Source organism: Mytilus trossulus, chromosome 3 (genome assembly GCF_036588685.1).
Source record: "Mytilus trossulus isolate FHL-02 chromosome 3, PNRI_Mtr1.1.1.hap1, whole genome shotgun sequence".
In the NCBI taxonomy this organism is placed as follows: Eukaryota; Metazoa; Mollusca; class Bivalvia; order Mytilida; family Mytilidae; genus Mytilus; species Mytilus trossulus.
In genome coordinates, this window is record NC_086375.1 from 61,225,181 (window position 1) to 61,239,960 (window position 14,780).

General features: G+C 30.8%; 1 protein-coding gene across 2 annotated transcripts in view; it reads right to left on the bottom strand.

Moving 5' to 3' along the window:
* Positions 1 to 14,780, bottom strand: part of LOC134712023 (5'-3' exoribonuclease 2-like) — a 50,158-nt gene that overhangs the window by 16,742 nt on the left and 18,636 nt on the right. For both annotated transcript variants that reach the window (XM_063573118.1, XM_063573117.1), the window contains exons 15-25: positions 12,777 to 12,911; positions 12,381 to 12,502; positions 11,609 to 11,693; positions 10,775 to 10,825; positions 9,953 to 10,060; positions 9,518 to 9,607; positions 8,567 to 8,723; positions 8,132 to 8,232; positions 7,634 to 7,713; positions 6,795 to 6,857; positions 3,854 to 3,922 (exon numbers count right to left, since the gene is read on the bottom strand). In XM_063573118.1, coding sequence (XP_063429188.1) covers positions 3,854 to 3,922; positions 6,795 to 6,857; positions 7,634 to 7,713; positions 8,132 to 8,232; positions 8,567 to 8,723; positions 9,518 to 9,607; positions 9,953 to 10,060; positions 10,775 to 10,825; positions 11,609 to 11,693; positions 12,381 to 12,502; positions 12,777 to 12,911 — 1,061 coding nt within the window. The remainder of the gene's footprint in view (positions 1 to 3,853; positions 3,923 to 6,794; positions 6,858 to 7,633; positions 7,714 to 8,131; positions 8,233 to 8,566; positions 8,724 to 9,517; positions 9,608 to 9,952; positions 10,061 to 10,774; positions 10,826 to 11,608; positions 11,694 to 12,380; positions 12,503 to 12,776; positions 12,912 to 14,780) is intronic.

The following is a 14,780-nucleotide window of genomic DNA, read 5'->3' on the forward strand; positions in this document are numbered from 1 at the left end:
ATAATGTGTTACTTTTTCTAATCAATGTTTGCATTAACACGTTAGATTAAGAATTTATGGACAATATTGTTGGTTCATTTGACAAACCTCCATCTCTGTTTGCCTAAAATCAACCAAATATAACAATAATTTACTTTTTAATACACTATTCTATAATATGAGGTAGATTCATCAGCGACGGTAACTGGTCCTCATATCAATAATAATATCAGTAGACTAGTAACCTGCCCTTTTTCTGTAGAAATGAAGAATTAATACGGAATTAAGTTATTTGAGAAAACTGTTAGTTTTAGTTTAAACATATTTTATTTGCTGAATTAAAGCAAAATGGATTAGACACAAGTAAATCATACTTATGAAGTCTTCTCCATAATACAATATAAAGTTACAATAATAGTATAATATAATGAACATGCATATAAAACAAACAGTTTATACAATATAATACTAGCTATCATAGGTGAACAAAGAGGAGACAAAGTAAAAAAGGAAAAAGAAAGTTTGAAAAATCGTATACTTCTGTGACGATGACTTGTGGATTGATGACAACGATGACGTCCTGTGTCAGCAATAATAACGCTCTATCAAGGCATAAGAAATCTGTTTGACCTTTTTATGTAATTCTGAACATGTTTGAAAATTTGAATATTTTGTTCGTTCGAAAGTTCCAAGTGTCCGCAAATTAATCGTTTTGTATCTAAAACAAAGTTTTCAGATAGCCAGTTAAGGTTATTGAAAATAAGTTTTTCCTACATAATGTGTATTTTGGGCAAACGAAGAAGTAATGGTAGAAATCCTCAATATCGGACCAACAATGACAAGAAGGATCATTTATAATGTTTGCTCTAAATAGGTCATTGTTTAAGGATGAAGCGGAACATCGCAATTGCGTTAAGATAATATTTAATTTCCTTGGGCCGTACAAATAAAACGTTTCAATTTTACATACTAGACTATCGTTTTTTAATTCTTTCTTAAATTTAGAAATAGAGTCGACACTGCCAATTTTTGGATCAAGTTTATTCCATTCACGTATAGTAGAGGGAATAAACGATTCAGTAGTAAGGGAAAGTCTACAAAATGGAACAATAATATCATGACCATTTCGCAATGGGTAGTTGGTTGTACTTTGTACACAAGGAGGTACAAGATTACATAGATATTCTGGTGCATGCTTTTGGTTCATGTTATAAAACATCTGTAATTTTCTTCTCCTTCTTCTTTCAAAAAGAGATTCCCAGCCAACCTCAGAATATAAAGTTTCAGTTTTTGTAAATATTGGTAGACCTGTTACTATTCTTGCGGCTTCTAATTGTAAATTTTCTAATTTCTAATTAAAGAGAAAACTGTTACTGGTGCTCAACCATTTGAAAATTTCAAAGAACTTTTTTCTCTCTCCAGGAAATAGATTTCCTAAAACAACCAGTATAATATAATAGTTTCAAGTTTCAGAATAGCAATGTTTTCACTGTTTTGAGAACTGCCCTTGTGATGGTATTCAAATCTGTCAGCATCAATCATGTCTATGAGCACTCAATTAAGTGGAAGAAAAAATTAGAAAGTGGCAATATTTAATGTAGTATGTAAGTACCCCATCCTTGAATTACTACAAATTTTAACATTGCAAACTAAGAAGTGCAAAAAAATTAAAAGTAATGTATTATAACTAGAGTTTGTAGCACATTTTGTCAGCTCACACAATTGGGTAGTTTATGTTTCTCTGCAGATGGTTATGACGTCACAGAGCACATTTCATTCTTATTTAATTTTGCTACATCATTTCTTCACAGGATGTTTGCATATGATTATTGTCTACAAGTCACACATGAACTTCTATTAATTTGGTCATCTTTTAGCGACCACCAACCCCAACTCATTGCTGTCAGTGCTATGGGAATTCACATTTACAATTGGGAAAATTATTTCAATACACATCCTTTAAAAATCAGTGTATACAAATCTCAATTTGATGGGTTTTTTTCAATAGAAAATAATCATGGGTGCCATCTCTTGTCTCTTTTATTCCTTAACTTGGATTCATCTATGTAAAAATCATATCCATGCAAAAATAAAGATTGTTTTGGATGCCTTGCATTAATTTGGCAAGATTCTAAATTCAACCATCAACTTTCAATAGAACTTTGGATATGTAATGTGGAGTCCATGAATGTTAACCATATAACACAAGTGCAATTTAACATTATAAAAGTAGGTAATAATTTCATTCTTTGAATATGAAATAGAATTGTATAATCATCACCTATCTTCAAATGATTAAGAATACTTCCCTTTAGTTACCAATGAATAAGAATAATTTAACACGATACACAGGTAAACTTGTCACCACTTCCTTGTTAGGATACCAAAACGCAAATAGAAAACAAATAAAATCAAATATTTAACTTTTCAGAAGCTATTTAAAAACAAATTCTGGCTTAATAATTTTTCATGCAAAATAAAAAACAAATGAACTGAAAGGAAATTCAACAAATACAACTATAACAATAAACAAATCATCATTATAAAAGTACACATGGTTGGCAAATACTCTATTTGAACATCTAGCTATTCTGTCCAAACATACTTAAGACTTTTCCACATATATCTTAATTAAAGTTTGTCTAAACAAGTTGCAACAAAGCAAAGGGTGTGAAGGATCTATTTTGAAATGTGATTTAATTTAAGTCTTTACTTTTTCAAGAATTAGGGATGTATGCTTAAGATATCAGGACACAGGAAATAAGATATTTGCCAACCACTATTTCTACTAAACATGATCTACTACTAAAAACTAGCTTTGAAACATGCCTTCTATAAAGCAATATGGGTTAATCAGCAGGACAAGTTAGTAAAGGGTTTGTGGATCTGCAAGGTAACATGTCACCTTGAGGTAAGTCTAAAACCATAGGTTTCTAATATGTGTAATTCTCTAGGAAATCTACAAATGACAGCTCATCACTGATTAAATAAAAACAATGATGTGCTATAAAATGACTATACATGCATGATGATAACATTTTGTGATGGTAAAAATATTTTTTTTATTTTATAATGAAATGAATTGAATTTTCGTTAAAAATTCATAAATATGCATGATATTGCTATAGTTTCAAACTTTTTAAAATTAACATGGTATAATTTCAGTAAAATGTAAATATATAGTAAAAGTGCCTACAAAAGGAACATCAGAATTTCTACAGAATGTAACCCCTGTATCAGTAAAGAAATAGAAGTAATATAGTTGACCTATGAAGTCTAAGATTTTATCAAATTATCAAAATTCCATGAAGGTTTGACAAAATTATTAATGACTTAAAAACTTGAACCTTAGACTAAATCTAAATATTGACTGTAAAAAAAGTCCTGAAGGTTATGTTCCATGTATCAGCCTCACAATGACATTTATTTAAGCAGCTGTAGATTGACTGTTTTCTGATAAACTAACCTTATAGTGGGACATTATCATAATCAAGTTCCTGAGACATGAAATAAGTTGAAAATCCAATTTATGTCGGCTAATAAGAAACATCAAAGCTAAAATCATCTTTGGATGCAATTTTTTTAGGGAAAGTTTGTTTTTTTCTGCTATGAGAAATATTCATAAAGAGCAAACAAACAATTTTCAAAAGGTATTAGTGTATTAAGAAAGAACTTAATGGTGTATATTTGTTGAATCAGTTCGTAGTTAAATACTTTTAAATATTAATGAATTTAACACACAGTTTTTAATGCATAAAATCCTAGTCATTAATGCTAAGTTATTTATAACAAAAAGTACATCAATAGCATGGTGAGACAGGTTATATATTTTGGGATTATACTATATCATACTATATATACTGCACATACTTACTTAGCATTAGGGAGTACTTTGGATGGAAACAAATGGTCATCATCATATACTGGATCTTTGTACAGAATACTGAAAAATAGTATACATCTACAGTAAATAAATAGAAAGATAAAAGATACTAGAACACATCCGTGATATCGCGGGTCCGTGACTGAATTAAGGTATATAACTATGAGTATGCGCAAGCCTTATTTTAGTATTAGTATTGTCATCTGATAAAGTCATGCTGATAATAAGATACACAGTTTTTCTCTGCTTTCAAATCTTTCTGTTTGAACCAGTTGAACTGGAACTTATCAGTTATTGGTAATATTAATCATTTGGAAAACAAAAGGTCCTGGAATGGAGTATTTTTTAATCAACAACATTGTCCTATATTAGTTATAAATAAAGATGAATTCTTTGATTCGCTGTTTTACGTCATGTATGCCCACTAACAAATTGAAAACTGTTCCTCATTTTTAGTCTTGTTATCTTAGAAAGTCCTACTGATTAAAATACTACAATAGGTAGCTATTTGAAAATTTAGTAGTGTCAACCCTGTGATTATATGACCCATGTATATAGCATATTAACCCTGAATACACCGTTTGGGGGTGCGCCTGTCAGATCCGGAACGTACAGATTAGGTATTAGGTAACAGGTGAATATACTATTGGTATCGGTATCAGACTTGACCCGGAACTTCTTAATTATTGGCAATATTAATTACGTGGAAAACAAAAGGGCCTGGAGTGGTGTAATTTTCAATCTACACCTTTGTACTATACTAGTGATATATAAAGTTGAATTCTATGATTCGTCGTTTTTACGTGATGACGGCTGAAATCAAAGCCTGAAAGGCTGTAAAAGCAATTGCTGCCATGTTTATGTTTTGGGGACTTTTTTTTCATCCACATAATAAAAAATTATATTTAAGAATTAAACATGACAGGAGTGTTGTCTAGTGAGAATTAAGAAGGTTTTAGCTTTATATCAATTAAAGACTTTAGCAGAAAGTCATTTTTAATATGTTTTATATTTCACAAGGAGACAACACGTTTACCAGGCTAAATTTGGGGTCAAATATACATGTGCTGAAACATATAAACTCCAAGAGAAATTATTATGGATTATCCCCTAGTAGTGTTTGTAACTGGGCAATAATTTCCTTTATTGATTTAATTTTCATCATTAATTTAAATTTAACACTTCAGTTAAAACATTTCAACTTTCCAGACGCAAATGTTGAAAAACGGGAAAGAAAAAAAATATTTTACAAGACATAAACATGTAAAAAATAAATATATATTTCAGCTGACTAAAAATATTTTCATAATGTTACTTTGTCATCATTTCTTAAAAACTAAGTCCCAAACATTATTGCTCAGTTGATATGTGTCATCCTCATGCGGTACGAGATAACTATAATTCTCATGCAATCCCGAAAAGAGGGGCCATCACAGACAAACATGACATTAAATCGTCATTATACGAACAAGAACAAACAGCTCTAAGTTGCTTTGATATTTATCCAATTTTCAGGAAACATTGTGAAAATGATCTTCAATATTTCGAAAACATGTGAAATAAAATTGCAAACACGGTGGACCGCCGAGGGTCAACAAACGTAGTAGACTCGTCCATTGGAAAGACGAGGATAATGGTTTCATCATTTGTCATGCATACCCAGTTTTGAATATGATATCCAAAAAGGATGTACTTTTTTTAATCTATGAAACTAGAAAATTCCAAATTGTAAATATCTCTTCATCTGGACTTGGCATCTATCACGTTTGGACGGGTCCATTTCATTAGTAAGGTGATCGATAAATCTTACGGAGTTATGACAAAAAAGGAAAACAAACTTATTGTTATGTGTTTCAAAAAGGGTTTCGTTCCTCCAAATTATTTGCGCAAACAAATCAACAAAATAGGTCAGTTAACTTTGTCTATTTTTAGATTACAGGTAATCATTTGACACTACGTATAACCTGATAACCTGTGTAGTGATTTTGATTTTACGATAAATTTATGAATGAACGACAATTTTATGAATGAACAAGAGCACCTGACCTCTTTCTTAAAAAAACACCAATTAAACATATAAAACCGTATATTATAAAAGATAATTCAGTCAAATTTTCAATACTAAATCAACAACTGAAATGATTCCATATTTTGTTGAAACATCGTACAAACGGAAAACAGAATCGCAGGTATAAAAATGCATTTTTTTCACTCGGACGTATATGTTTTTTTGATAGTCAAACGGTTGTCCCCCTAAATACAAAAATACATCTACAAGAACGTATGCTGAACTTTTTTTAAATCCACTAACGTTTTTCAAAAGTTTCAAGCTATGTATTGCATTAGAAAACATACATAGGTGTTTAAGAATGACAGACCAGGAGCCTGTTTAACAAAATACTATGGCTTGATCTGGGCGGAGTCTCTGATCTGGGTCACAAAGATGGCCATACGCGACGGCATGAAAGCAATTGCTTTAAAAATGGACTTCGTAATTTTAGTATTATAGATACTTGATTAGACAGGCATCAGTAATGGTATGGAAATTCATATTTCCTGATTTGACATGCATAGTAATGGTATAATATTCATGACACTTGCTTAAACTGGCAGAGTAATGGTATGGTAATAGACCACTTTCGAGTTTGTCTGTCACAGGAAAAAACTTGTCAATTATGCATGCCATTATGATGCCATTTACCAGATAGAGGGGAATGCCTGTATCCCTGCACTATAAGCGTTCATCAAACTTGTATACATGTCTTTATACTTGTTACTTGTAAACATGTATCTCTCATAGAAGGTTTTAAAAATCATCAAAAGTAGATAGCTCAAATTTTTCATATTTGCTTTAATGTGTCCATTTTTTCATATTTACTTTAATGTGTTCATAAGTTCAACAATTGATCTTCTATACTAAAGTAATACAAACCATAAACACTGGTTATCAAGGATATCCTTCATTTCTGGTTGTGGTAAGGGGGATTTAATCGTTCTGAAACATAGACATTGTAATATTTATTAATCTACCTGGAAAACATAAACATGTAGATACAGAAATATCACAGTTCATATTTTAAAGACACAAGAGTTCTTGGATGGTTAAAAGCTTGATTTCACCAGGAACTTAAGGTTTCTTTAAATAGATCTCACAAAAAAAACCCAAAAACACCCTAATAACCCAACTTTAAGGCATATATTATATAAAATTGAGAATGGAAATGGGGAATGTGCCAAAGAAACAACAATCTGACCATAGAGCAGACGACAGCAGAAGATCACCAACAGGCCTATCAATGTAACGAGAAATTCCTGCATCCGGAGGCGTCCTTCAGCTGGCCTCTAAACAAATATATACTAGTTCAGTGATAATGAACGCCATACTAAACTCCAAATTGTACACAAGAAACTAAAAGTCAAAATAATACAAGACTAACAAAGGCCGGTGGGACAGGCGCAAAAATGCAACAGGGTTAAACATGTTTTTGAGATCTCAACCCTCCCCCTATACCTCTAGCCAATGCAGAAAAGTAAACGCATAACAATATATATATATAAAAGAAGATAAAAACTGGTTAAAGTGTAGCAGTAGCTCACTAATGATACCCTAGCCTTTACAAATTAAGTAAAAAGGAAGTTGGTGATTAATAAATCTTAGAACATTTAAACAGTGCAGCATTCTTCCCATCAAGACTGACAACAAGAAGCTCTCAAGTGTAGATCTCTAGAAAGAAAAAAAAAATTCATACTATATTTTGTGTATTGACTTACTCTCCTGACATTGAAGCTTTATCATCACACCAGACACGTCCTGCCATACCATGTGTCAAAGACGGATTTACTTCTACTCCCTGTAAGTAAATAATTCAGAATGGTTATGATCATGATGTTCATCAGATAAGATTCCTAGGTAAAACAATGATTAAATATATCATTCTGTTGGTACCTTCTACAACCTTGAAAACTGAGCACAGTCTTCTCGAGGCTTTCTCACTTAAATCTATCAACAACTAAATAAAATAAAATACTTAAAAACTTATATTTGCTGCTTCATTACTTAGCACAAGGTAAGAATCAAGATTGTTGAGCTGAGAAAAAGAATTATGTGTTGAGGAGTGAATATCTTCTTGTGCTTTGTTATCACTGCATGTTATGCAAACAATCATTAATAAATCCATCTTAAATTATCAATAATAATTCACATTCTGTCTAATTGATCTAAAAAGCATTTTCAGAAATCATTAATATTGAATATGATTATCTACTTACATCTTCTGATCTTTCACCTTCATATAGACCCTCAAAGAAGGAGTGAGCTGGATGTCTTTTACCTACAAACAGCCTGTCTTTACCTCTACCATTTCTGAAAACTAATAAATCACAGAAGTTTTACAGCATATATATGTGTTGCATGTGTATACGAAACAATGATTTTAATTGTGTTTGTTTGCTTGCTTGACCTTTAAAGAAAGTAAATAGATTGTATCAATTAGCTCACTGCAATGAATTGTTTATAAATTTTATTTGATGTAGTTTAAGATAGACAGAGGATTATGTCTAAAAATATTGGTTTTTTAAAAACTACCAGTTGAGTATAAGTATCAGATTTAGTAAGGATTATTGAAAGATGATGGAAGAAACCTTACAATAAAATTGTTTGATAAAAAATGACAGGAAGATTACATAATGAATAATTGCCAATACCTTCCTCTGGAGTCAGGTCTGAATAAACAGTCTCTAAACCCTTAAGTAATCTCTTCTCATCTACAAATGGTAGTAAAGCTACTCCCTGCCAGTTATACTTCTTCCCATTCAGATCGATCCTAAAGTCTGTAGGGTAAAAGTCTATGATAGGAGATTCCTGTTCACATGAAAAAAAGAATAAGCATTCATTCAAAATTGAAATAAACAATGTCACTGATCAACCAAAAGCAATTTTATAATATTAATTAATAGTAGGACCTTTATAAATTTAAATTGTTAGGGCTATTCCATAAAAATGTATTTGGGAGGGTAGGAAGGGACTTTCAAAATATCCATAATGGTAAAAGATGCATACTGCAAAAAGACCAATGACCCTATTCAATAATTTCCCTATCTACCCTCTGACATACATGTTAATGGAATAGGAATATAATATGAATTTCCAAATGTTTATGCTTTATATCTTAGCATTTTCAGAACTAAAACAATGTGTTGGAATGTGCATTAATACTGCATAGGGCATTATGATTTGAATATTTGGATTGCCATTCCATCAATGTCTCCATCACTTTTACTGGACAGTATTTATAAAGGTAGCACTGCACAAAGGAGTTGGTTTAAGGTGGTACCTGACACTACAGGGAGATAACTCTGTAAAATCAGCTAAACGTTTTAATTACGTTGTGTTGTTAAGGCAATATTAAGGTTCTCAATGATCAAAATAAGTGTTTGTCAAACTGTTATATAAACAGTGTAATTTTTCTGATAAAACAGCTGGTTCAATTTTTTTGAAATTTTTGTATTTTTGTTAAAGGTTCAAAGTAGATACTTAATCAAAATTTAAAGAAAATTAAACGAGCCAAATTAATTTTAGTTCAAGTGTTGGGTACCACCTTAAATGTCTCGATTTTTAGTTGCTTTATGTCCATGGCGGTTTTATGTAATACTTACAGGATCAAACATAAGTGTCTGCCAGGTCAAGGGCAAATGTTTCTTACTGCCTGCAGGAAATACACCCATTAACTGTTCCAATGGATTAAACTGTAAATAGGGAATAAGAACTTTATATTAAATAAAAATAAATTACAATTTTCTAAAAACCATTTTTTAATGTGTTTACAGTGAATGCTAAAATAAGAACACACTACAACTAAAAGTTTTTACAAGTATTATTCAACTCTAAATGTTAGTCAATGATAAAATGACTTTCTACCACAAAAATAAAATTGCTTGTTTGCTCTTTTAACCCGGTAGATTCATTCAAACACCAATTAAGGTTTCGATTTACTTAATTTTCTTCTTCAAAGCTAACCTAAACTTTTATCAAATGGTAATATAAAGTAGCAATAATTTTCAACTTTATACACTTAATCTATTCTTACTTACTGGATTTGTATGTTTTTCAAAATCATTGGGTAGATCACTGATATTTACAAAATCTGATGCAAATGGTGCATAATGGTATGGAAAATACCACTTCCAAGAGGCACAACCCTGTAAATATATGTATAATGATACAAATGGTGAATAAAGGTATGGGAAATACCACTTCCAAGAGGCACAACCCTGTAAATATATGTATAATGATACAAAATAAAATGAAGAAAATAGGGAAGATGCTAAAGAGACATAAGAAAATAAAATATAAAAGGGATTGAATTTATTAGGACAACATAAATGTCAAATAGGCACCTTAGTTCTCATGTGTCTCATATATGTTCCGGACATATACATGTTTTACCTCACTACATTCTTTATGTGCCTGAAGTTCAATGGTTTTCCTTGGATCATGTCTGTCATACTTGTTTTTTTGTAAATTGTTTTGTTATATATTAGGCAGTAACTTTTCTCAATGGAATTGTTTCATATCTTTCACATGGGGGGCCTTTTATAGCTGACTATTCAGTAAGGGTTTTCTCATATTTGAATACTGTTCGGTTACCTATAAGTGCTTACATCCAATTCATTTGAACTTTGGTGGATAGTTGTCTCAATTGTAATCATACCACATCTCAACATTAATATATCAGTTTGCTTGCAGGTGTCACTTTGTAGAATTAAATATGCTTTAAGTAAGGATCTTGCAATGCATGCTACAGTTTTTACAAGTAGGTATGGATAGGCAGGCAAAGATAGGTTTCCTTTATCATCCTCTTAAACTCAATATGCAAATTAGTAATTGTTTAAATTATGATTAGAAGTACTTACCTGATAATAGTATCTTAAAACCCAACTTAAACCTGTAACATAATGTCTGGCCTGCAATGGAAAATTAAATGTAAAAAGTCATCAATATCTCAATTTTTCTTTGTCTTTTTTTTTCTCATATAAAATATTTGTTTGGCATTGTCTCATTAACAAATACCTCACACCCATTAACCTTTTCAGTTCATTTGCATTAGAAAAATAATATTTTTATATATGACATATTTGACTTTTCTTGATACATACATCCTTTCCTCCATGGATTTTTTCTTCTTCTTACATACTTGGTTTGCATTATATTTTTCAATAAAAAAAACCCACAGGTTTCAAGTATAAATGCATTGTGAAAATGAACATTTCATCAATGAAATTCAAATCAAATATTTTCATGAATATCTTTTTCATATAGGATACATTTTTTTTAAAGTCTGATGCAGACATTTTGTAGTCAAAGCTTTTCAACTGAGGTACTATACAGGCGTCAAAAGGCGCCATCATGGAGTAAAGGGAAGGCGTCAAAAAGCGTCATTATGGAGAAACGGGTTAACACAAGAAATGTGTGTGGCAAAATTACAAAACAGCTTATTTTTTAACCTTCTTATTTGTCTTTTAAAAACAACAGTGCCAAATAATAGTTTAATAAAGAAGCAAAATTTTTATGTTTTAAAGCATGACATTAACCATGTACACATTGGAATAACAAGCAATGTAAACTGTGAAGCATAAGAAACAGCAAAGAGGAATACTCAACCCTACACCTGGACTTATTTTATTGAACTGATATGTATTTCTAATATTATGTTGAAGGTAGAATCGATTGAAAACAAACAAACTTACAACATTATGTCTGAATTCTATGTCGTCTTTATCTACATCAAACTTGGACTTATAATATCTGTCCTTCCATCCATCTTCCCATAACCTGTAAATAAAATAAATATATTATTTTAAGTTTTATGAGTATAAAGCTGCAGAAAGAGCACTATCCCTGCCAGCTTTGGTTTCTAAGTTTTTCTTACTTTATCTGCAATATGCTTTTTGACTTTTGCATAATTTATTTTTTTACAGATAAGCTGCCACCACAGATATAACAAAGAATGAATTTGTTAATAATGTTTCCTTATTTGTTAGATCTTTAATGTTACATTTCATACATTAGTAAATATCAGTTTGTTGTATTGTTAATGGGTACATGACTAGAATCTGTAATTAAGTGTCAAACAGATTTTTTTTATATAAATGATGGCCAGAGTACACAAATGTTTAAGCACTCTCAATAGTGGTTTATAAATAGAAATCAAACTTGATGTATGAACTATATATTGTGATATTGCATAGATAAAATCAAAAGGTAATGCTATGATATAGTAAAATTATTGTAATTTTATCAGTTTACACTGGATACAATTGAAAAATCCCAACAAAGTTATTTGAAATTTTAAATAATATTTATAAATCTAAATATAGGCTTCATCACATTTTCTATATCATCTAATTACTTCAGATTTTTATTGTTTCTTACAAATATTCCATCACATGTAATTTATTTAAACAATAAAAATAAAAGCCCCTCCATTTTAAAATACAAATATATTTCCTGTGTACTTACTTGACTTCATCATCGGGTTCTTTCTCCTCTTCCTCTTCTTTCTCTTTTTCCTTCTCTGTCTTCTCTGTATCCTCACTGTCAGGAGCACTCCTCTTTGTACCTTTACCTGGCTCATCTTTTGTCTGTAAAATTCAAATTTATTAATGCTATATCTGCATTGATAATCTGCTATATACAAAAATAATTGCTATACATCTAAATTCAATAACTTTTCTTGGCTATAATAAAATCTTTTATACTTAGAAATCACTGACATAGGCTTTCAATAATATATAAAAATAACATAAAAATTTGATTTCAAACTTTTGAAATTTCTGTCTTTGCATGACTTTCTAATGTTCTCTTCCTTTATATAATTTCTCCAAAGTCATGTACTAGTACATGACCTGAATATACCATCATTGACTGCATGGCATCCACACGACCCTTGTAGGCCTCTTGTCTTGGATTTGATACTGATGAGCTGTGAGATTGGCCTAATTTCTGTGGAGCAAACTGTCCACCTGGTGTCCAACGAGGCCCTTGAGAAAACTGAAATAAAATTTCTTCTTTTAGCAACAATGATTTTCAAATCTTTTAACTCAAATAAACTAATTTTCAATTCTTTATATGTTACAGTGAAAATTCAAATAGTATGTTTTGCTGTTTCTACCAAAAAAAAAGTATTTTACTTGCATCAATATTCTAGTGTAAAACACCTTGATGAAAATAATTCTAGGCTGCAGCTTTTTCTCATGTCATTACATCAATTGGACTAATGTAAGCATTATGGCAATGTGATGCTATATTGCAAGTGTAGTGCTATAATCTCTTATACTTTTTTGTGTGTACTTAAAAATTCCCTGCATTCTAGGTTACTGTATGTAAGTTGTAGGGGAAAAAACTGTTTATAATTGTTAATTTTTACTACTTTTGTAGTTTTTCCTTTAAAAATGAAATGTTTGAAAGCTTGAAGCAAATTTTGCAAGTCAAAAATTAAAAGAAATTACAACTGATTACTTACAAGTTATGTCAGAAAAGAAAATCTAAAGGATATTTGATATTCATTTTTAAACTTTGTCAATTTTATTCTTGGTCATCAATGAAATATTTCATACTACTTCTAGTCTACTTTTGAAAACCATTGTTTTTAACCTTTTTCAGTATACTTCTATGTTTATATATCTCAACTTGTACGATTCTCTCGTGTATGTAACAATGTTTTAGATTTTAACGAGAGAAATTTATGTATTACTGAAAAATTATTACACCAGGGTTTTCTATATCACAAACTAGTCAAAACATTTACTAAATTTTATCATCGGTATAAAGACATCATTCGTAAATATAGCTCAACATGCAGACTTCTTATACGTTCAGGTATTTCACATCCAATTTTTTATGGAAATATTCTTTATAAAGCACAAAGGTGTCAGTATTCACCTCAGAAACTTACAAAACCTTTGAATAGACTTATTAAGAAGGGATATAATTACGATACTGTTGTCAAGTCATTAAAGATTGCATATTTTGGCGTTAATATTGAGTCACTGATAAGGTCTTTGCGTTGGAACTAAACACATTAATTCTAAAAACAGTTGTTGGCATGACACGGGTTATGTTCTTCTCATATATGTTATGATGGTATGATACTAAACCCCTAACGGGAAGGATTGTTCCTGATGTTCATATGATGAAATCATACTGTATAAAGGGGTGTATAGTCCACGGTTTTTTACCCTGGGAATGAAATTGATGGAAGGGGTGCCGACTATGCAGTACTATAGGATTTCATGACCTTCTTTTTCCAGAGTTCGGATACGATGTTGAACGAGGTTTGGCTAAGAAACAGAAACATCATGTGTTGTCAATGTTATAATGTATTCTTGACAACTCTTTGTATTATTTAGAAATAAAATAAACAATCCAACTGTATTCTTGACTACTCATTGTATTTTTAAAAATAAAATAAACAATTTAACCGTGTTGACTTAGTAATTTGCATAAAATTCAGCCTTTGATCGAATGTCCGCTTTGTTTAGGATTTGGTCAAATTTGTGTCATTACATCTCAACAGTGTACCTGAATCCTGAATATCAATGAAAGATGAACCCTTCAATGGTAAAACTGTAATAGTCAAGTTGAAACCTAGTGAAATCTTCCCAAGATCGATTGTGTTTAATATTATTCGCGTGTGTAACAGGTAAACAACGAAGCGCCATTTTGAAAGTGTGTGATTAAAGTATCAAATATTTTCGTATTCCGACTTTTTGTGTTCAACTCTTAACTTATCGACGTAAATGAATCAAGACCTGACATTTTTTTAATTGTGAATCGTAACCATTAATACTGAAAGTGTAAACCCGAAAAAAGTGGAATTTTGTATACGAAACTATATTCCCAGGTGAAAGGTCATATTGT